Source organism: Argopecten irradians, chromosome 7 (genome assembly GCF_041381155.1).
Source record: "Argopecten irradians isolate NY chromosome 7, Ai_NY, whole genome shotgun sequence".
Lineage (NCBI taxonomy): Eukaryota > Metazoa > Mollusca > Bivalvia > Pectinida > Pectinidae > Argopecten > Argopecten irradians.
This window is the reverse complement of record NC_091140.1, coordinates 2415377-2437518: the sequence shown is the minus strand read 5'-3', so window position 1 is coordinate 2437518 and position 22142 is coordinate 2415377. Positions and strand designations below refer to the sequence as shown.

The window sequence follows — 22142 nt, the reverse complement described above, 5'->3', positions numbered from 1 at the left end:
TCGAGTTATTTTCTGTAAGATATTAGAGCCTGGATCAGCTGGTATATCCGAGAGTTTAAAACATATAAGACGATGAGACATTAAATAAGGCGGATTTATACCATGATAGTTATGAGTATTCGTGCTACTTATATGTGACAAAGGTAAACTCTGTTGTGTAATGTTCTGAATATAAATTCAAACCGATGTATTGAGTTTTATGATCACATTTATGTTAATAAAGTGGGATATTCAGACATGATGATAATTCCCCTGTGTTCACCTTCTTGATCTTGACATTGCCAATTAATGTAGAAAGAACTGTTAAATAAACCATGGACGTTGTATTGTAAGACACTGGGCAGTTAGAATATCCATAATGATGAAATATTGTAAACATGTCTTTGTTCCTTTAATAAATTCCACGTAAGGCTCGTAATTAATATTGATCACTGACATTTAACTACGAGATTACGTTAGGTGGTATTGTTCCACTGAGCGCACACCAACCGCAAGGTGTACTATTATATTACATAAAACAGGAAGTAAATTGTTAGTAGCAGTATTGAGAGTTCCCTGACAAACATGGAGAGGAAACGTCGACACCTGGCCTTCGTTTGTATGATGACAATATTTCTGGATTGTCGTCTATCCGCAGCAGGTATACATGTGAATGAAGAGGATAAGACTTTACAGTCATCGGATACGATGATTGTGAAACAAGAGTGTTATAAGGGATACAAGCACTGTGTAGGGTAGATATAGCCAATGGTGTGTGTGTGCCATCGACCTAGGAAATACAGGGGATTTCCAAGTCGATAATGTCGTGAAGTAAGAAGCGTGCTATATCTGACAGTCTTTCCTGTATTAGTAAATAATGTATCTATCATCAATATTCATATGGGGATGGGTAAACATGTGTGGTATTATAAATATTTTAACTTCATACAGATATGAAAGAAATTTTGTTAGCAAATCGTGTGTACAAATGCAAGAGCTCAAATAATACAACTACACTAAAATGTGTCCCTTAATAAATTTTTAATATTATTTTTAGTTAATTGAATTTAAAGGGTTAGTTTGAATATATTGTATATGTGATTGAGCTATAACACAAAGATAAGATTGAGGTTCCTTATATCCACAGAACATAAGAAATATTCAAGTCTTTAAACAAACAAGATATGTTTGTTTTGCATTCTATTTTTTACGATATCAATTGAACTAATAAGATGCACTAATGTGATTTGTGGATCACAATAAAAGTTACAAAAATCTTAATAGTAGTATTAAACTTAGGCTTACTAGAATTATTGTGTTCCAGTACACGTGGACCCTTGTATGGAGTACGAGGAAATCCCGGCAGATATAAGACGATCTCCAAACCAAACAGAGAGGCGGTACGACGAGAGCATATGTGACGTCCTGGTCCGGGAGAAGTGGTACAGGTTTGTGGGGGAGGCCGGCGGTGACCTGACCAACACAAGTGTCGACGTGTACCAATGTAGTAATTCATACCCACTCTGGATGGTTGGTAAGTCTTAGTTATCTTTATAACGTCATAATGAAGAGCCCAAACGTCTGTCGGGTATCTGCTTGTCACCGAGTTTTGAGTTTCGGTTAAGGGATATAAGGATGAAAAAGTGCAGACTGGATAGGAGTCAAGTTTGTAAAAGTTTGTTCATATGTATCTTATTTATTGGCTGATCCAAACTCATGTCATTTTTTTCTAACGGGTCTTTTTCTTTTGCATTGTTCATGCAGATTTGAAATCTGTATAGAAACATGGGTATTCTCAAACTTCTTTTTGAGATAATTTAGCTTGAAATATACTATCCGTACAAATTTGCTGGTCGAAAATAGAAAAATTCATAAAAAAAATTTCTGTAATATTAGGGTGAATGTAGTCTCAATCATGTTGATTTTTTGTCCTTAATTTCTAACGATAGAACAGTATTTAAAACTATTGTATGGTAACATATTCTAATTAATTTTCGTTATTTCCGAGGACCGTTTCTATAAATAAGTATGATATTTTGCCATATTCTCGGACCTAAAGAATCAATGAGTAGGCAAAAAAAGAAATGAAAATCCACGTCAATTTCACAATATTTATATATGATATACCCAAGGTAATATATTTTTCAAATATCATATAAAAACCTGAGGCCCTTGATCAAATTTTCACAATTTTGCAAGCTTGTAGTTTGTAACTCACAACCCTACTCCCATTCCATCCAAGGCTAAGATGGGTCATATTTGAATATTTCAAAAAAAATCATGCCACAAAAAACATTCCACATCAGTTCATATGTTTTTGTGATATTGTATCTATTTCATATATGTTTGTTTTTAAGATTTTCTCCAAATTTTCGTAGGCATTTCTTTTACTAGCGCATCGAAAACCATTTTGGAATTCAAAAAAACCTCGGCAGCTTTCGGTTTAGCATTTAGCATCATATGAACTGGCATGGTTTTCGAAAGTCTGGACCTACCTTAATGTTCATGTTCTAGCATTTGATCATCATACAAATTGTAACTGTTTATTATTCAAATTATTTTGTTGATATACAAATAAAATAATTGTATCAATCTATATTGACATCATTCATCCCCATTGTATAAGATTGTACGACCTCCATGTGCATGTAAAACATGAACAGGGCTAAGACATATTAACAGTTCAATACATTTCAGTCAGACATTTTCTTTTCATTAAAGGTGACATCCCTGATGTCGATGAAGGAATTGTTTACAGGAACGTTTGCCTGACGTCTATTTTCGCCAAGTGTCACCGAACCTTCAGAATTCAGGTGAAGAACTGTTGTTCTTACCGAGTGTACCGCTTACAAAGTCCAGGGCTCTGTCCATCAGCCTACTGCCTGAGTAAGTAAAAAGCATTTCAACAAGAACTGATATTGAGCAACATCAAAATTATTTAAACCGTTGTCTTTGTCACACCATCTACTCATCAAAAGACTTTTGCCGTCAATATGGCGATAAACTCAGTAGTTGAGAATCGTAGCCCTTTTGATTATTCATTTCTGTCTAATGATATCGATTGAATATTGGGTGCTTTGTTACATTTACCACTTTTACATGAAATTTGACAAGACCACAATGGCCGAGTGATTACCATATATATGTCCCAACTGGTCCCCCACTTTTGAGTCGAAATCCCGAATCTAATGTTGGGCAATAATCAGAAACTGACTGGAGGTCCTTGGCTTTTCTTAGGGTACTCCGGTTTCTCACCACTTTCCGATAACACGTCCTACAATTACAATACGTTAATCAATCCAGCGAATCGCGTGCGAGTGCATCATATCTAAAATGTACTTTTATATAACTAATTATTCCTACTTATCTATAAATTCCGTACGACTTTCCATAGGTCCATCAAATGTCACCTCTGAGGACTGCATGGACCCAACTACCGCTCCAACTCCTACACCGACAGTGGAGACCTCTAGTGACTCAGCTGTCACTACCGTCACAGTACCTGGTAGGTCAATAGAGTCTTAGGAACTCTAAAAGCACGTGTTATTTTCATTGATGTATTTATTTCATTCTTGATTCATAAGGTTTAGAATCCGCCAAAACTTCAATCCCTTTCATCTAAGGACATTCCATTTTCTTTTTAACAATTCAGTCTTCTTTAAAAAGGCATATAGGACCTAAAATTATGTTTGAAGAATAGGCTAGGTGTGTGGCAAAGAGACTTCTCGTGTCCACCTTTGAACAGATTTTTGATCACTGCTAAAGGAATAGGCACCATTCGTTATTTTATACCCATATATCATAAATTGAATTATAAGGTTAACTTGAATATAGGATATATGTGTATGAACACGAAAGGTAAGGGAGTAGTTCCTTATATACACATTTCATCAGGAATATTCACGTTAATCCTTAAATGAGAAGATTCGTTTGTTTTATTGTAATTACGTTTGCGAAATCAATTGAACTTACACTACAGTGAGTTTTCATAGATTAAATAATATTTGTAAATAAAACATTTGCTGAAAACACACAGATAAAGTTTGTGTATACACAGATGCTAAATAGCCATGTTATTTGTTACGTGTAACATCACTTAATCTACAGAAATCTTAATAGTAACATAAAACAAAGGCTTACTAGATTTTTTGTGTTCAAGCACGAGTGGATCCGTGTGTGAATTACGAGGAAATCCCGGCAGATATAAGACGGTCACCAAACCAAACAGAGAGGCGGTACGACGAGAGTATGTGTGACGTCCTGGTCCGGGAAAAGTGGTACCGGTTTGTCGGGGAGGCCGGCGGTGACCTGACCAACACAAGTGTCGACGTGTACCAATGTAGTAATTTATACCCACTCTGGATGGTTGGTAAGTCTTAGTTATCTTTATAACGTCATAATGAAGAGCCCAAACGTATGTCGGGTCTCTGTTTGTCACTGAGTTTAAAGTTTCAGTTAAGAGATAGAATTTGAAGTAGAGCACACCGGACAGAGATCAAGTTTGTAGAAGTTTGTTCGTATTTATTTTATTTAATTAGCTGTTCTATAATAACAAAAACTTCTAGCATTTGTTCACCATAAAAAACGTAATTGTTTATCTTTGAAATTATTTTCTATATATACACATAGAAGAAAATTGCATCAATCTATATTCAAATAATTCATCACCATATGTTTATCATAAGATTACACAAACTCATGATTTGTGCGTGGAAAACATAAACAGGGCTAAGACATATTAACAGTACAATACATTTCAGTCGGACATTTTCTTTTCATTAAAGGTGACATCCCTGATGTGGATGAAGGAATTGTTTACAGGAACGTTTGCCTGACGTCTATTTTCGCCAAGTGTCACCGAACCTTGAGAATTCAGGTGAAGAACTGTTGTTCCTACCGAGTGTACCGCTTACAAAGTCCAGGGCTCTGCCCATCAGCCTACTGCCTGAGTAAGTAAAAGGTATTCCAAGAAACTATTGAGCAACATCATTACTATTGAAACGGGTTTCTTTCCCAGCATTTACTCAGCGAAAGAAGTTTTTGTCGTAATTAGGACGATAAACTTAGTAGTTTAGAATCGCAGCCCCTGATTATTCACTTCTCTTTAATGATTTTTTAAATAAAAGAATTTGTTCTTTGTAACATTTCTCATTTATACATGGAATTTTACCAAGGCCTGAATGGCTGAGTGGTTAACATGTATATGTCCCGACATATATGGTACTCAGTGTTTCCTACCACTTTCTAAGCCTGGCACGTCCTAAAATCACAATTGGTGTTACATTTATCCAACGAATTAAATTGCATCAGATCTTAAATATTCTTTTATATACGTAATCGTCTCCATTTATCTATGAATTCCATACAACTTGTCACAGGTCCGTCTAACGTCACCTCTAAGGACTGTACAGACCCAGCTACCACTCCAACTCTTACAACGACCACGGAATCCCCTACACAACGTACAACTACCACCACTACATTATCGCCAACTCTTACACCGACAGTGGCGACCTCTAGGACCCCAGCTGTCACTACCGTCACAGTGCCTGGTATGTGTATATGTTATCTTTATTATCTAGCTTAATTTTCACGTTTGGTTTAATTATTTATCGGTCAATTAGTAAATCGTGAAAATAACTCGGTACATTTCGGTGTTTATTAACCATTCTAATGTTCACCTCCTGTAAAATGCTTTGATACGCGTAATTTGATCAGATGAGTACAGTAAAAACAAAGAACAGTGTACGAACATGGCTAGTCCCCTACATCATCCTCATACATGTATAACGTTCTACATTTTTTTCAAAACATATCTTTGTGATTATTTTAACTTAGGTAGGGAGATGGTTAAAGGCATAGCCCTAAAAAATTTAGACCGAGTTGCCTGTCATAATTATTCTATTCTTTTTCTAGTTTGAAAATACAGTATTTCTGAGCGCAGTCTAGCGGAGAGTATTGATATTAAGGCAGCTATCTCAGTCTTTAATTTGTTTTCTGAATGAAAATATATTCCTTCAAAAATCCACGATAAATCCATATTGAACACATTATTTTTACCATAACAGAGGTTATCATGCATGATATGGAGAGCTTGTCGGACACCCTTCGTTTCGCCGTGGTGTTGGGGGCTGTTATGATTAGTCTTGTTGTAGTCATTGGATCGATCGTTCTGATCAGGTGAGTTAACTACATAAAACAAAAATCCTGTTTACTATGTAATTTATATTACAGAAATATCTGCTCGTGTGGGTAGGTTATGATTGATATGTTTTTATGAGTACAACGTAATATCTATCAGGATACTTGAAGATCCATATGATAAAGCGTTTGTTTAACGATGTTGATGTTAGTTTCTACTTTTATCAGAAAAAAGGAACTCTTCAGATTTGTTTAATATCCTTAAAGTTAAATGTGTCATATCTGGGCGAATAATTTGACAAGCTATGTTTTTCCTCAGTACTCCATTGAAAGCCATATGGCTTGATTAATTAAGCTGTCACTTAAATTCAGACAAACCTGTACGATGCATAAACATTAGTTACAACACAGAATGTATGCATTGTAGTTTTGATGTCTTATGATGGAAACATATCTGCACAAATCACTAACCAATTACTTGTAATACTGTAGAAATATGAAATAAAATTGAAGACCATAACTTGGCTTCATTGTTCGACTATATGTACTCGTTTCACTGTAATATAAATGTAATTAAATCATTTCCATCTCTCATTTGTACTCATAAAACTCATTATAAATATTGTATTTCTCAAAATGTTGACAACCTTCGCTAGTGGATCTTCTTTTTTTATTAATGCGTACGCTAAATACGACACATATAACGTTAAAGATATAAAACTACCTATTCATGTATATTGTACTTAGAACATATATTGACAAAAAGAGAAGGGAAAGCACAAAATACAATGTAATTTGTCCATATACAACGCATTCATTAATACACCCAAGACATCTGACAACTCTATACAACTATGTATGTGGTTCTGGTTAATCGGTTTACAGATATCGCTGCTGTTCGACATTTAACTAAGTGCAACTAAATATGTGATTCCTGTGCTATCGGTTTACATATATTGCTGCTGTTCGACATCTAACTGTGAACAACTATTTATATGACTCTTGTATTATTGCTTTACAGATATCACTACTGTTCGAAGTCGCGAAAGTACCAAGTCCAGAAATAGTGATAGAAGACGAACAATGAACGTATCTCTATCATCTGGCCATGGCTTCGCTAACACCTGTCTATACCGACACAAAGGGGACATTTTGCCGTAACAAGTGTGATTTCAACGAACATAGCTAAGACTTTTCCCGTTCATTCACTTTTTACCAAAAAAGGATAAGGTAAAAGGATACCAAGAACTAGTGATTAATTTGTGTGTATAATTGGTCGGAAATAGGATAGAATTTCAAATTACTTCATAAAGTTAATTTGGTAGTACCATACGTTTGGTAAAACTCATGTCATTTTTTTTATTAATGGCTATTGTTCACTAGCAGTATTTGTGTAGAGAGAAGAAATGCTGTTCTCGAACTACTTACAGATATTTTAGTTTAAAACATACCGTCTGTGGAGATTTGCTCGCCAAAAAAGGGTGGAAATGATAAAAGTTTACTATCTGTAATACTAGGAAGAATGTAGCCTTAATCTTGTTAAATATTTGCCTCGAATATCTAACGCTGGAGGAAAATACAAAATTATTGTACTTTTTAAAATGCTGGCTAATGATCCTTTTTCCAACGACTGTTATATAATAAACATAGTTTCGCCCCTACAAATTCATGGATAGGTAGAGGAGATGAATAAATAAAACCCTTTGTCGATTTGACAATATTCTGATATGATATTCACAAAATCATATTCTTTTTTAATATCATACAAAAACAAATTTTTCGATCATTTCTTTTTAATTTTGCATGTTTGAAGTTTGCAGCTCATAACCCTACTCCATTTTCTTCTTGTGTTATGGTGGGTCACATTTTACTATATATAAATATATCCGCACAAACAACATTTCACATCAGTCTGTATGTTTCTGTGATATTACATTTGGTTTAACCTCGTTAATTATTATAACTTTCTCAATATTTGAGTTTTTAAAGAAACTCATTTGCATTTTTAGAACTCCTGCATTTCGGTCAGGATGGATTTCCTTTTGGAATATGTGCGAGCAATATTTGAAAAACATTTCTATTTGCGACAGGTAAAAAAACCTTTAGAGATATTATCTAATTTTCATTATAATTTTTTTATTTGATTTATTTAATAATTTAAGACATTCGTTATTATGCGTATGTAATTTTCACCTGTTGATACAATATCCGAGTAGGGTGTCGAAGTGTATAGTAAACTATTCTCGTGGTTAAAACACCCCGGGAAGCTTCCTGTGCAGAATTGTCGGGATTTTCAAAATTATAAAACTACGTTAACACAAAGCTAAAAATAAAAAATATATTATTTATTTTCGGAGAGATTTAAATGCAGATACTTTGGAACCTTAAAGTGTGTATTTTGTGGGAAATGAAGTTGTATGTAATGGAGAACCGAGACAAAAAAGTCTATAAAAACGTTCTGCAAAATATCACTTTCAAAATACATTGAAACCGTCCATTTTGAATTTTTAACATTTATTACGCATATTTATGACATGTGATTTCTATTTTATCTTTTTTAGTCTTCATTTTTGTATATTTCTAAATGATAGAGTTTAACTTGTTAAACCGGTTGTTGTCTTATCCAGATTCCTGTTTATTCTGGCATGCTGTTTTATTTCTTAGTTTATAGTTTTTAAAACCCGTGTGATCCGGAAACCTGCAGCTGGCTATAAACCGGCAAAATACTCTGGTCCCAGATTCCTGCAAAATACGCTGATCCCAGTGATATCCGGTTTAGACTAGTTACTCTGTATAACCTTAATTTTGATATTGTTTATACATTCTGTTATAATTTGATTTAATATGTTACACTCAAGTCTATTGGTTAGATCGTTGAGGTTATTTTTCCATTGATCGAAAGAATTCTACGTCAAGTATTATGACATCATACATACAGAACGGTTTCGCGGGGAATTTTAATAGCGGCTCAGTCATTGGCTAAACTAAATTATTGGATAAGATATCAATGCGACTCAACTCCATTTGTTTTATTGTAAAAGTAAGTAAATTCACAATGAATATGCATAATTAGTACCTGACTGAGTTATCGGAATTAAATTATAAGCATTATTCTCAATAACTACATTTATTAACAGAGCTAACTTTTTTCAATAGCCATTACGTTTAATTAGCACATCAATCAACATTGTTAGTTGTATCATTGTATGTACATGATTTATATTGTATTATTTTGTATACATTTAAATTATCCAAAGTGATATTAATTTTTTTTTAAACACAATTACAGAAACAATGTTTTATTTTCATTTTGAAATGAATACAACATACGATTAACAAAACACTTTAAAACTTTGGTAGTTCGTTTATAAAAGACAGTTTTATCATATCCTTATCTTATAGTTGCTCTCGCGGCATTGTTACTTTATTCGTGCTGTTTACGGAATTAACAAACTTCTCAGAGTTGTCCATTTCATATTAAGATTTATGACCACAAGCATTTCGTTTAATGGCGTTCCTGATTGACAAGGATACGGGAACATTATCTGTTTTCATTATGGTATGATTATAGAAGACGCTGTTTTTTATATTCTCTCCTAAATACTATTTAGCTAACATTAGCTAAACGTTAATATTGCGGGTGCTTAACAATCATTTGATTAGCAAAAATAAGTTTTACTACCAGCGGTAGCGATTGAAAGAATATAACATCCATTAAACTTGTTCGGATTAATTTCAGCCATAAAAAAGCTAGGGATAATTAAGGAGAAGACTTAGATAGACCTTGCCTGCTGTCTAATCCTCTTGACTGTAAATAATATGTCAATACATTTGTTGAAATTGAACTACAACTTCAGACGCTGTTGTATGAATAATAGCATTATGTTTGACTTGATATTATAACGTCCATTTATCAGCCAGGGTCATTTTTAAATCGAATCACCTGTCAGGTTAGGGAATGTCGGAGTACTCGGAGAAAAGTGAAATACATCGAAAAAATCGAAGGCGTAAAAAAAGGGCAACAAATCTGGTCGCTGAAATTAAAAACATTTCATACATAGACAGACTAAAACACCTACAGATACCAAAATTACCGTTCAGGAGACAGCGAGGAGATATGATAGAGATTTACAAAATAATCAGAGGAATGTACGATCGTGAAGTTAGGGGATTTTTGAAGATGTAGAAAGAAATTTCGTCAGGGTCCGGTAATGTAGTAATTTTTTTAAAAGTACACCCTCAACAATGTAACACTGTAAAGAGCAAAAACAGTTTTTACTACGTACTGCAGCGGTGTGGAACAACTTACCAGGGAGTGTTGTTTGTGCTAAGAACATAAATTGTTTTAAAAACGAACTGGATAAACATTGAAAACATATCGATTTATTTTATAATTTCAAGGCTAATTGACAACCTGAGGTATTGTTTCAATCAATGACTGTTATCATTAAGTATGTACATAATTGAGTCTGGTGTAGAGGATTTATTATCCTGTACCAGAAAGCTGTCACTAAATATCATAACATTAAATATCATTAAAAAATCCATCGAGATATCGCCAGTACCAGGTCGCACTCCCTAGATGGAGGGCATGTGGTAATAGTACCAGACATATTTTTAACCAATCATCGCGGCACGTAATTAAGAACAATTGTTCCGAAAGGCAAATAACAAACATATAATTTGACGTTTATTGGACAGTTTCATTTACATTTAGTGGTTAAGACTTCAGAAGAAAGAAAGCACTACCTATAGGTTTCAATAGGCCAAAATTATATACAAGGCATATACAGTTGAGTAAAAGATATCGCGTGCAAATGCCTATTCTTAAAACTTGGCACACTTCAAATTAGTTTTAATATTTTTTAGTGACTATACCAAAGCAAATCATATTTGAGATTATCGATGATCATGGTATAGCTCCTATATTGTCATAACAGGAATTCTAAGTAATCCGACTCTGTGCTGTCATGCTTAATGTTTGTTTACCATTAGGTTGTTAGGAGTCGTGTTCTAGGTATAGAACTATGACGTAGTCCCTCGGGTATATATAGTAGACTTGTTGTCATGTACACGTGAACGATAGTATTCAAGCTTTACATAATATATTAAGTCTTATGTAACTAAGCTTTTATGACTACATTAGTTTGCTAATTTGAGATAACATCTATTTACATTTGTATTTTGTTATTCAATATTTCTTTATTTCAAAGTTTTCATTAGGAACACTTAGCTTTAATTAGATATTAATAAAAAATGTTAAAGAAAATTTAGGGGAAAAAATGATTAGATAAGGAACTATAAAAAGGTTATATCTTACGATACTTAGCAGTCCTCTGTGTTATATGTGTTTGTCTTTTAATATATATATATGTAACATCAGTAAATCCTTTTTATAAGGAAATATATATATTTCAATTAGGATTATATTAGTTTTGTTTTTTTGCAAGTTAGAATTAAAAATTATATTAAATTTAATTTATTACTTTAAAGATCCACTAACCATATCGGAGTTTTTAAACCAAATTGAACACACAAATACGGTGGCTGGGAGCGGACATGAAATAAATAAAATTATTGCGTGGGAACGAAATAGTATTGCGTGGGAACGAAATAGTTATTGCGTTCGAACGAAATATCAACGGCTCACCTTTGGCTATATCAAATGTTCTTTGTACTTGGTCATTTAAAGTGGTTTTGTGTAAACCTTCTTAATAAAGTATATTTTATATAGTAATTTGCTTTAAAACCATTTATTTAAAGTTATTGCATATATTGTTTGGATTTGTATTCTATTTCAGTATTTGCCTTCAATGATTTGCATTAAAATTGTAGAAAAAGTCATGGAAATTCATTGTTTTACTTTTTAAAATTAATTGACTAAGTATTGATACAAAATAATGTTCGTTGTAACACAATTTGCACACATTCAAATGGAAATGTTGAAACATAATATATACGATAATATAAAAGCACATAGACTGCTTTTATTTACGACAGCGTATTAGGACCAATATATAATTTTATTTATCATATCCGTACAACTTATTATCTTGTACGTATAACTTAGTATTTTATTAGTATCTATTGTTACAGTATCGTGTACGTTTGTACGTACGTATGCACAAACTATTATCATGTACGTTTGTACGTACATCGTTGTATCATGTACGTACAGCTAGTATCTTGTACGTTCAAGTTATTATCTTATACGTATAACTTCATATCTTACAAGTTATTACAGTATCTTGTACGTACAAATTATAATCTTGTACATTTGCATGTACAACGTAGTATCATGTACGTTCAACTTAGCATCTTGTACGTACAATTTTATATACAAAGTTGTTCATACATGTACAAGAAACTATGTTGTACATACAAGATAATTACAATTATATTTATTTCACTGAATATCTAAAGTATTATACACTAAACAAAACCATAAATCTTTGAAAATAAGGAAAACATCTTTTTTAGATAAGGTGCTGTTTCATAAGTTGTAGGCCATATCATATTACTACGATGGCATGATTACTGTCATATCATCCATGTATGATAATGAGCTTGATAGTTATTTCGTTCGAACGCAATAATATTTCGTTCGCATGCAATAATATTTCGTTCGAACGTAATAACATTCCGTTCGAACGCAATAATATTTCGTTCGAACTCAATAATATTTCGTTCCCACGCAATAATATTTCGTTCCCACGCAATAATATTTCGTTCCCACGCAAAAATATTTCGTTCCCACGTAATAATATTTCGTTCCCACGCAATAATTTTATTTATTTCATGTCCGCTCCCAGCCATCGTACTCAAAAGCTAATCCATAAAAAAGTGTGTACGTATGTAAGTATCTATATGTTTCCACTGAACAATAAGATTATATCACAATGGCTAAGGACTTTGAAGAGTCATAAAGCTATGTTATAGATTATTGGCACATTCGACAGATTACTACGAAAACATTATCTTACTCAGAAATCTCCACATGAATGAATAAATAGGTCAAACATAAAGACTAAAATGACGACAGGCTTGGTTAATGACACATCAAGAACAAAATTGCATAGTATACATATATACACGTATATATAGGTTCTTATTATGAATTTAATTATAATACATATTAATAAATCCCTCTCCCTCTCCTAAAAAAACTTCAATGGAAAGAATAAACACATTTTGATAAAACAATGTAGGTTAATTATTATTATTATTTGAAACAAAGCCACATGGAGTCAAGTAGACTTGTATACTCTACTGTACATGTTGTAAATTTTACAGTAATAAGACATCTATGCAGGTATTCTGTATTTGCATATTGCAGACTTATCTGTCCTTGTGGATAGGTATTAATTTTGACGTCATGTGTTTGCGAGCGTAACGTCATCCTTTCGGAGAAAACGATGTATATTGCGCACACAAAATAATGACGTAATAATCAATACCTACCCGCAAGGGAACTAACTCTGTAATATGCAAAGACGGAATACCTATACCCCCATGTTTATATCAGTATTTATATGTCTGCAACAGACTGTTGTAGCAATTGTATTGGGTATATACACAAAAACTACATGTTCATAGATCTACATAATGTAATAATGATATGGAGTGTATAATCTAAATTTACTGATTGAAAATAAAAATAACAATTAATCAGTATAAGATAAAAATATGGTATTTTATGTATATGAGTAAACACTAAAATAGATCGATATTACGATGTCTGTTGACAACATGCATTATATATGACCCTCCACATGATTAAAATGTGTACGTACATGTCATCAATTTAGTAAGTTTTCCTTTTGTACATGTACATAACTGTTGTTTGATTTTGTTTTAGATCTTATGTTTATATATATCTCCCAAAATGACAATATAATAAATAAATACAAATTTAATACATATCAATCAAAATTTATTTAAAATACTACTGTAATACTACATGTGTAGAACTATATGTTTAAACCGAGATTGGGTCTCTGGTTTAAATATCACTTAAATGACAGTGCATGCCAGCTATATTAATCCCCATTTATTTTCAAAGCTTATAAGATTGTTCATATCATAATTATAAATGCGAATGTCATTAAACTATTTAATTGTATTAAAATAAATAACAAAAGAGAATTCAATATCGAATAACTGAACTAACACTCTTAGATATACGTATTACACTTAATCTTAATAATGTATAAAAAATAAAATCAGACAATTTGTCATAATAAAACTTTCAATAGGTCAATCTGATTAAAATACATATCCTTATTGTCACTACGTTTGATATGATTGAACTGAGTGGTTATAAGGTCTGTATTTCAATCAGATTGTCAATAGGTAAAAATTACAGGTACGGGTATCTAACACAAGTGTCCGATGGCACTGTCCATTACCTGTATAGGGGCTTTGGTGGTCATACCTGATGAAGTGCACTATATACCTGTAGTTCAAATATAGTGCACTGCAAGCTTAAATGTAGTGCCATCCTCGTGCATTAGGGCGTAAAGGTTAGCTTACACTCAACTGTACATGATCAAACTAATATTTTTGACGTAATATTAGGTACCTCATTAGGATATAATTTTTGATACAGTACATTAGGGTTGAAATAAATAGGATATTTCCCTATCTTGAAGGTAGGACAGAGAAATCTCTTCCCGAGGAGGAGATTCGCGACTGTCTAACCCGAGACTTGGTAGGACAGAGAAATCTCTTCCCGAGGAGGAGATTCGCGACTGCCTAACCCGAGGCTTGGTAGGACAGAGAAATCTCTACCCGAGAAGGAGATTCGCGACTGTCTAACCCGAGGCTTGACGAATGATTCCTTTTCTGCCCCTATAATTTTCTCAAAAATGATAAAAAAAACTACAAATACGCAATTAAAAAGTCCCAAGAATAATCAATAACTCAAGTTTCATTTTTAAATAGTCACAGTCATATACATATTAACCAATATTTATAAAAACCAGTTAAAAAGTCTTTTAACCGGGAAAACATCAACGAAAATATGTGACGATAGGTGGAATTCCGATTGCGATGTTCATTAGGCAAACGAGAAGCACGAGCTCGAGTTCGAATGTGATATTTATTGTCTAATTGATAGCACAGGTTAATTGTTTTATTTGCATATGGTTTATCAACTTCTGGTTATTCTCGCCAATATGTTCTACGCGTGCATGCTGTCTTGCTCTGGGTAAGACACGGTAGTGTGGATATCTCTCTTGCATTTTATATCTTATACTACCTACAACCGGAGTGTGAATTAGACTATTCAATGTTAGCAGGTTTGGTATCATGTAAGACTAACTACATGTACAAGGATGTCTACTGTTCCCTTACAGCCATATTAAGGCAAATTCCAAATAGGTTTACTACTAACATATCCCATCTAAAGATTTGTGCGCTGATTCTGTGCGCATCAAGGTAAATTACAAAATATCAATAGGTTTGCAAAAGTTATATTTAAATTATGCAAAAAATTGGATATCGAAGTCCTGACCATTTGCTTTGGAATATAAAGAGAGTTCAAGGCCACGTTAAATTGTTTTGAGTTGACTGACTCATCAAGTGGAAAAACACATATACATTATTACATAACATCCGAATGGTATACCATATCATGCAAATATAAACGATTAATTAATACAAATGTATTTGCGTTAGCAGCTTTATCTAATTATTTTACATTGTTTACATCAATAAGTTGTATTCATTTGTACATACTTGATTTTTTGAAATAATTAGTTTTCATCATTGTTTTACGGATGTCAGTGTAACAGCGACATTTTAAAACAAAACAAAAAATCATTTTTACAGCAACGTCTAAGTTAATAAAGTACAAATTCCTTATAAGCTATGTTACATTTTATAAATTGGTTTTATTAAATGCCAAATTAATGTCAAAACGTGTGTAAAAGAATCCTTTTTAAAAGAGTTATTATCTGTTCAAGACGACCTTGTTTATTATACAATATACCTGTATGTTATCTGTTTGTCAAATAGATCTGCACAAACCAAACGTGTATATTGTCAGAGACATATCCACACATATTGAACGGTTTTGGAAGGGTCTGCTTTGTTATAGAAGAACTATAACAACTATAACTAAAGACTGTATCGGCAGTACACACATACTGTGTACTTCTATGACATAGACGTTAAGAAGGAAGCTCGTATGTAACGTTGAAGATGAGGTGTATATTGATTACTGTTACTCTAATCTACGTGAGCTATGGACAAGATGGTAAGAATTATTCTATATCAGAGAACCAGTATGGTTCAGGTAACAAGTTCTAATACTGAATATTAGTTAATATGTAATTAATCAATGCTTATATATGGAAACCGCAGTCAAACGTGTTAACACATAATGACTGGTTCCGTTAAACCTCTAATGTTCGCCTGTGATTAAGTTTGGCGTATTTCATAGGCGTTCTTATATTGTAAAACTACTCGATGCAAAAATACTGTAACAAGGAAATTTGAAGTATGAGACTATCAATTGCGAAATATTGTCATGGAAAGGTATAAAGAACGGAGAATTCTATAGCCAAAATAATAAGTTTGTTTATAGTATTAGAATGGTATTCCATTTTCTCAACTAGGCTTCTTCGTCCTAATGAATCCTTGTCCAACATACACTTTCCCCATTTCTCACAGAATGCGAATGAAAAGTATCAACCATATATTCTGAATATCTTATTCCTCAGTTTAAGACGCTAAGAATTAATCACAGATGAAGAAGACAAAATAACACAATGAAGTGTTGCCATGATCCATCAACCGAATAATCATTGAAATCACATACGGCTACATGAATGTGTAGCGCTCAACGGTCTTGTTTCTCTAACATATATTTCGTGCTCAGAAAATTATGACACCACAATCGACACCTTACCGCAGGGTGATAACGGCAAATGTTAATATGGAAGAAAACTGCTTGTGAGGTTTGCGGTATCATTAAATCAGAAATATGAGCAAAAAGATATTTGACGATATCATCCAATTATTTAGGTTTCAATACATAATTACAATTACAGTGAAAACATCAGAACAGCAATTATAATTCATTCCAAATATACAGTATTTAAATTTAGCCGATGTGAGGTTCTTATTTCACATCAACGTCATTTTTTTTAATTTCTTCCTAAGCTGACCCTTGTCAGCCAACGACGTATACAGCTTTGGATGAACCCTGGAGATCTATTAGCAACACAGACACGACCGTAACAAAGTGCGACGCCACTCTGGAAATGAAATGGTACCGGGCGACGTCTGGCGCCGGAGGTGATGTTCCCACCGTTGCACCTGGTACAAGCAGATGTGGTACCAGTAACCCTGTCTGGATGGACGATGGTAGGTATCGTAAATATACCATCAATATAGTTATAGAACCAGTAACTCCGTGTTGATGGACGATGGTAGGTATCGTAAATATAACATCAATATAGTTATAGAACCAGTAACTTCGTGTTGATGGACGTTGGTAGGTATCGTAAATATAACATCAATATAGTTATAGAACCAGTAACTCCGTGTGGATGGACGATGGTAGGTATCGTAAATATAACGTCAATATAGTTATAGAACCAGTAACTCTGTGTGGATGGACGATGGTAGGTATCGTAAATATAACGTCAATATAGTTATAGAACCAGTAACTCTGTGTGGATGGACGATGGTAGGTATCGTAAATATAACGTCAATATAGTTATAGAACCAGTAACACTGTGTGGATGGACGATGGTAGGTATCGTAAATATAACATCAATATAGTTATAGAACCAGTAACTCTGTGTGGATGGGCGATGGTAGGTATCGTAAATATAACATCAATATAGTTATAGAACCAGTAACTCCGTGTGGATGGGCGATGGTAGGTATCGTAAATATAACATCAATATAGTTATAGAACTAGTAACTCCGTGTGGATGGACGATGGTAGGTATTGTAAATATAACATCAATATAGTTATAGAACCAGTAACTCCGTGTGGATGGACGATGGTAGGTATCGTAAATATAACGTCAATATAGTTATAGAACCAGTAACTCTGTGTGGATGGACGATGGTAGGTATCGTAAATATAACGTCAATATAGTTATAGAACCAGTAACTCTGTGTGGATGGACGATGGTAGGTATCGTAAATATAACGTCAATATAGTTATAGAACCAGTAACTCTGTGTGGATGGACGATGGTAGGTATCGTAAATATAACATCAATATAGTTATAGAACCAGTAACTCTGTGTGGATGGGCGATGGTAGGTATTGTAATATAACATCAATATAGTTATAGAACCAGTAACTCCGTGTGGATGGGCGATGGTAGGTATCGTAAATATAACATCAATATAGTTATAGAACCAGTAACTCCGTGTGGATGGGCGATGGTAGGTATCGTAAATATAACATCAATATAGTTATAGAACCAGTAACTCCGTGTGGATGGGCGATGGTAGGTATCGTAAATATAACATCAATATAGTTATAGAACCAGTAACTCCGTGTGGATGGACGATGGTAGGTATCGTAAATATAACGTCAATATAGTTATAGAACCAGTAACTCCGTGTGGATGGACGATGGTAGGTATCGTAAATATAAACGTCAATATAGTTATAGAACCAGTAACTCTGTGTGGATGGACGATGGTAGGTATCGTAAATATAACGTCAATATAGTTATAGAACCAGTAACTCTGTGTGGATGGACGATGGTAGGTATCGTAAATATAACGTCAATATAGTTATAGAACCAGTAACTCTGTGTGGATGGACGATGGTAGGTATCGTAAATATAACGTCAATATAGTTATAGAACCAGTAACACTGTGTGGATGGACGATGGTAGGTATCGTAAATATAACATCAATATAGTTATAGAACCAGTAACTCTGTGTGGATGGCGATGGTAGGTATGTAAATAACATCATATAGTTATAGAACCAGTAACTCGTGTGGATGGCGATGGTAGGTATCGTAAAATATAACATCAATATAGTTATAGAACCAGTAACTCTGTGTGGATGGACGATGGTAGGTATCGTAAATATAACATCAATATAGTTATAGAACCAGTAACTCTGTGTGGATGGACGATGGTAGGTATCGTAAATATAACATCAATATAGTTATAGAACCAGTAACTCCGTGTGGATGGAGTATTACGTGTGTGGGATGGTAGGTAGGTATCGTAAATATAACATCAATATAGTTATAGAACCAGTAACTCCGTGTGGATGGGCGATGGTAGGTATTGTAAATATAACATCAATATAGTTATAGAACCAGTAACTCCGTGTGGATGGGCGATGGTAGGTATTGTAAATATAACATCAATATAGTTATAGAACCAGTAACTCCGTGTGGATGGACGATGGTAGGTATCGTAAATATAACATCAATATAGTTATAGAACCAGTAACTCCGTGTGGATGGGCGATGGTAGGTATCGTAAATATAACATCAATATAGTTATAGAACCAGTAACTCCGTGTGGATGGGCGATGGTAGGTATCGTAAATATAACATCAATATAGTTATAGAACTAGTAACTCCGTGTGGATGGACGATGGTAGGTATTGTAATATAACATCAATATAGTTATAGAACCAGTAACTCCGTGTGGATGGACGATGGTAGGTATGTAAATATAACATCAATATAGTTATAGAACCAGTAACTCTGTGTGGATGGACGATGGTAGGTATCGTAAATATAACTCAATATAGTTATAGAACCAGTAACTCTGTGTGGATGGCGATGGTAGGTATCGTAAATATAACATCAATATAGTTATAGAACCAGTAACTCTGTGTGGATAGACGATGGTAGGTATCGTAAATATAACATCAATATAGTAAAGAACCAGTAACCCTGTGTGGATGGACGATGGTAGGTATCGTAAATATACCATCAATATAGTTATAGAACCAGTAACTCTGTGTGGATGGACGATGGTAGGTATTGTAAATATAACATCAATATAGTTATAAACCAGTAACTCGTGTGGATAGACGATGGTAGGTATTGTAAATATAACGTCAATATAGTTATAGAACCAGTAACTCTGTGTGGATGAACGATGGTAGGTATCGTAAATATAACATCAATATAGTTATAGAACCAGTAACTCCGTGTGGATGGAGACGATGGTAGGTATCGTAAATATAACATCAATATAGTTATAGAACCAGTAACTCCGTGTGGATGGACGATGGTAGGTATTGTAAATATAACATCAATATAGTTATAGAACCAGTAACTCCGTGTGGATGGACGATGGTAGGTATCGTAAATATAACATCAATATAGTTATAGAACCAGTAACTCCGTGTGGATGAACGATGGTAGGTATCGTAAATATAACATCAATATGTTATAGAACCAGTAACTCCGTGTGGATGGACGATGGTAGGTATTGTAAATATAACATCAATATAGTTATAGAACCAGTAACTCGTGTGGATGACGATGGTAGTATGTAAATTAACCAATAAGTTATAGAACCAGTAACTCGTGTGATGGCGATGGTAGGTATTGTAAATAACATCAATATCGTTATAGACCAGTAACTCGTGTGGATGGACGATTAGTAGAAATATAACATCAATATAGTTATAGAACCAGTAACTCCGTGTGGATGGCGATGGTAGGTATTGTAAATATAACATCAATATGTTATAGACCAGTAACTCCGTGTGGATGGACGATGGTAGGTATTGTAAATATAACATCAATATAGTTATAGAACCAGTAACTCCGTGTGGATGGCGATGGTAGGTATTGTAAATATAACATCAATATTAGTTATAGAGTATGATAACATCAATATAGTTATAGAACCAGTAACTCCGTGTGGATGAACGATGGTAGGTATTGTAAATATAACATCAATATAGTTATAGAACCAGTAACTCCGTGTGGATGGACGATGGTAGGTATTGTAAATATAACATCAATATAGTTATAGAACCAGTAACTCCGTGTGGATGGACGATGGTAGGTATTGTAAATATAACATCAATATAGTTATAGAACCAGTAACTCCGTGTGGATGGCGATGGTAGGTATTGTAAATATAACATCAATATAGTTATAGAACCAGTAACTCCGTGTGGATGGCGATGGTAGGTATTGTAAATATAACATCAATATAGTTATAGAACCAGTAACTCCGTGTGGATGGCGATGGTAGGTATTGTAAATATAACATCAATATAGTTATAGAACCAGTAACTCCGTGTGGATGGCGATGGTAGGTATGTAAATATAACATCAATATAGTTATAGAACCAGTAACTCCGTGTGGATGGGCGATGGTAGGTATTGTAAATATAACATCAATATAGTTATAGAACCAGTAACTCCGTGTGGATGGGCGATGGTAGGTATTGTAAATATAACATCAATATAGTTATAGAACCAGTAACTCCGTGTGGATGGACGATGGTAGGTATTGTAAATATAACATCAATATAGTTATAGAACCAGTAACTCCGTGTGGATGGGCGATGGTAGGTATCGTAAATATAACATCAATATAGTTATAGAACCAGTAACTCCGTGTGGATGGACGATGGTAGGTATCGTAAATATAACATCAATATAGTTATAGAACCAGTAACTCCGTGTGGATGGGCGATGGTAGGTATTGTAAATATAACATCAATATAGTTATAGAACCAGTAACTCCGTGTGGATGGACGATGGTAGGTATCGTAAATATAACATCAATATAGTTATAGAACCAGTAACTCCGTGTGGATGGACGATGGTAGGTATCGTAAATATAACATCAATATAGTTATAGAACCAGTAACTCCGTGTGGATGGGCGATGGTAGGTATTGTAAATATAACATCAATATAGTTATAGAACCAGTAACTCCGTGTGGATGGACGATGGTAGGTATTGTAAATATAACATCAATATAGTTATAGAACCAGTAACTCCGTGTGGATGGGCGATGGTAGGTATCGTAAATATAACATCAATATAGTTA

The 22142-nt window shown here is 33.8% G+C and overlaps 2 protein-coding genes across 2 annotated transcripts in view; both read left to right on the top strand.

Moving 5' to 3' along the window:
- The first annotated feature begins 480 nt into the window (after window positions 1-480).
- LOC138327018 (mucin-2-like) lies at window positions 481-11962 on the top strand. Its single transcript, XM_069272987.1, has 9 exons — window positions 481-640; window positions 1304-1513; window positions 2701-2865; window positions 3374-3484; window positions 4139-4348; window positions 4764-4928; window positions 5358-5531; window positions 6048-6159; window positions 7142-11962. The coding sequence occupies exons 1-9, from the start codon at window positions 565-567 to the stop codon at window positions 7185-7187; spliced, it is 1269 nt and encodes a 422-aa protein (XP_069129088.1). The 5' UTR covers window positions 481-564; the 3' UTR covers window positions 7188-11962.
- A 4221-nt stretch (window positions 11963-16183) lies between these two features.
- LOC138327017 (von Willebrand factor D and EGF domain-containing protein-like) overlaps window positions 16184-22142 on the top strand; it is a 39744-nt gene continuing 33785 nt past the window's right edge. The window contains exons 1-2 of the mRNA XM_069272986.1: window positions 16184-16378; window positions 17287-17490. Of these exons, the coding sequence (XP_069129087.1) occupies window positions 16324-16378; window positions 17287-17490 (259 nt within the window). The 5' untranslated portion in view covers window positions 16184-16323. The remainder of the gene's footprint in view (window positions 16379-17286; window positions 17491-22142) is intronic.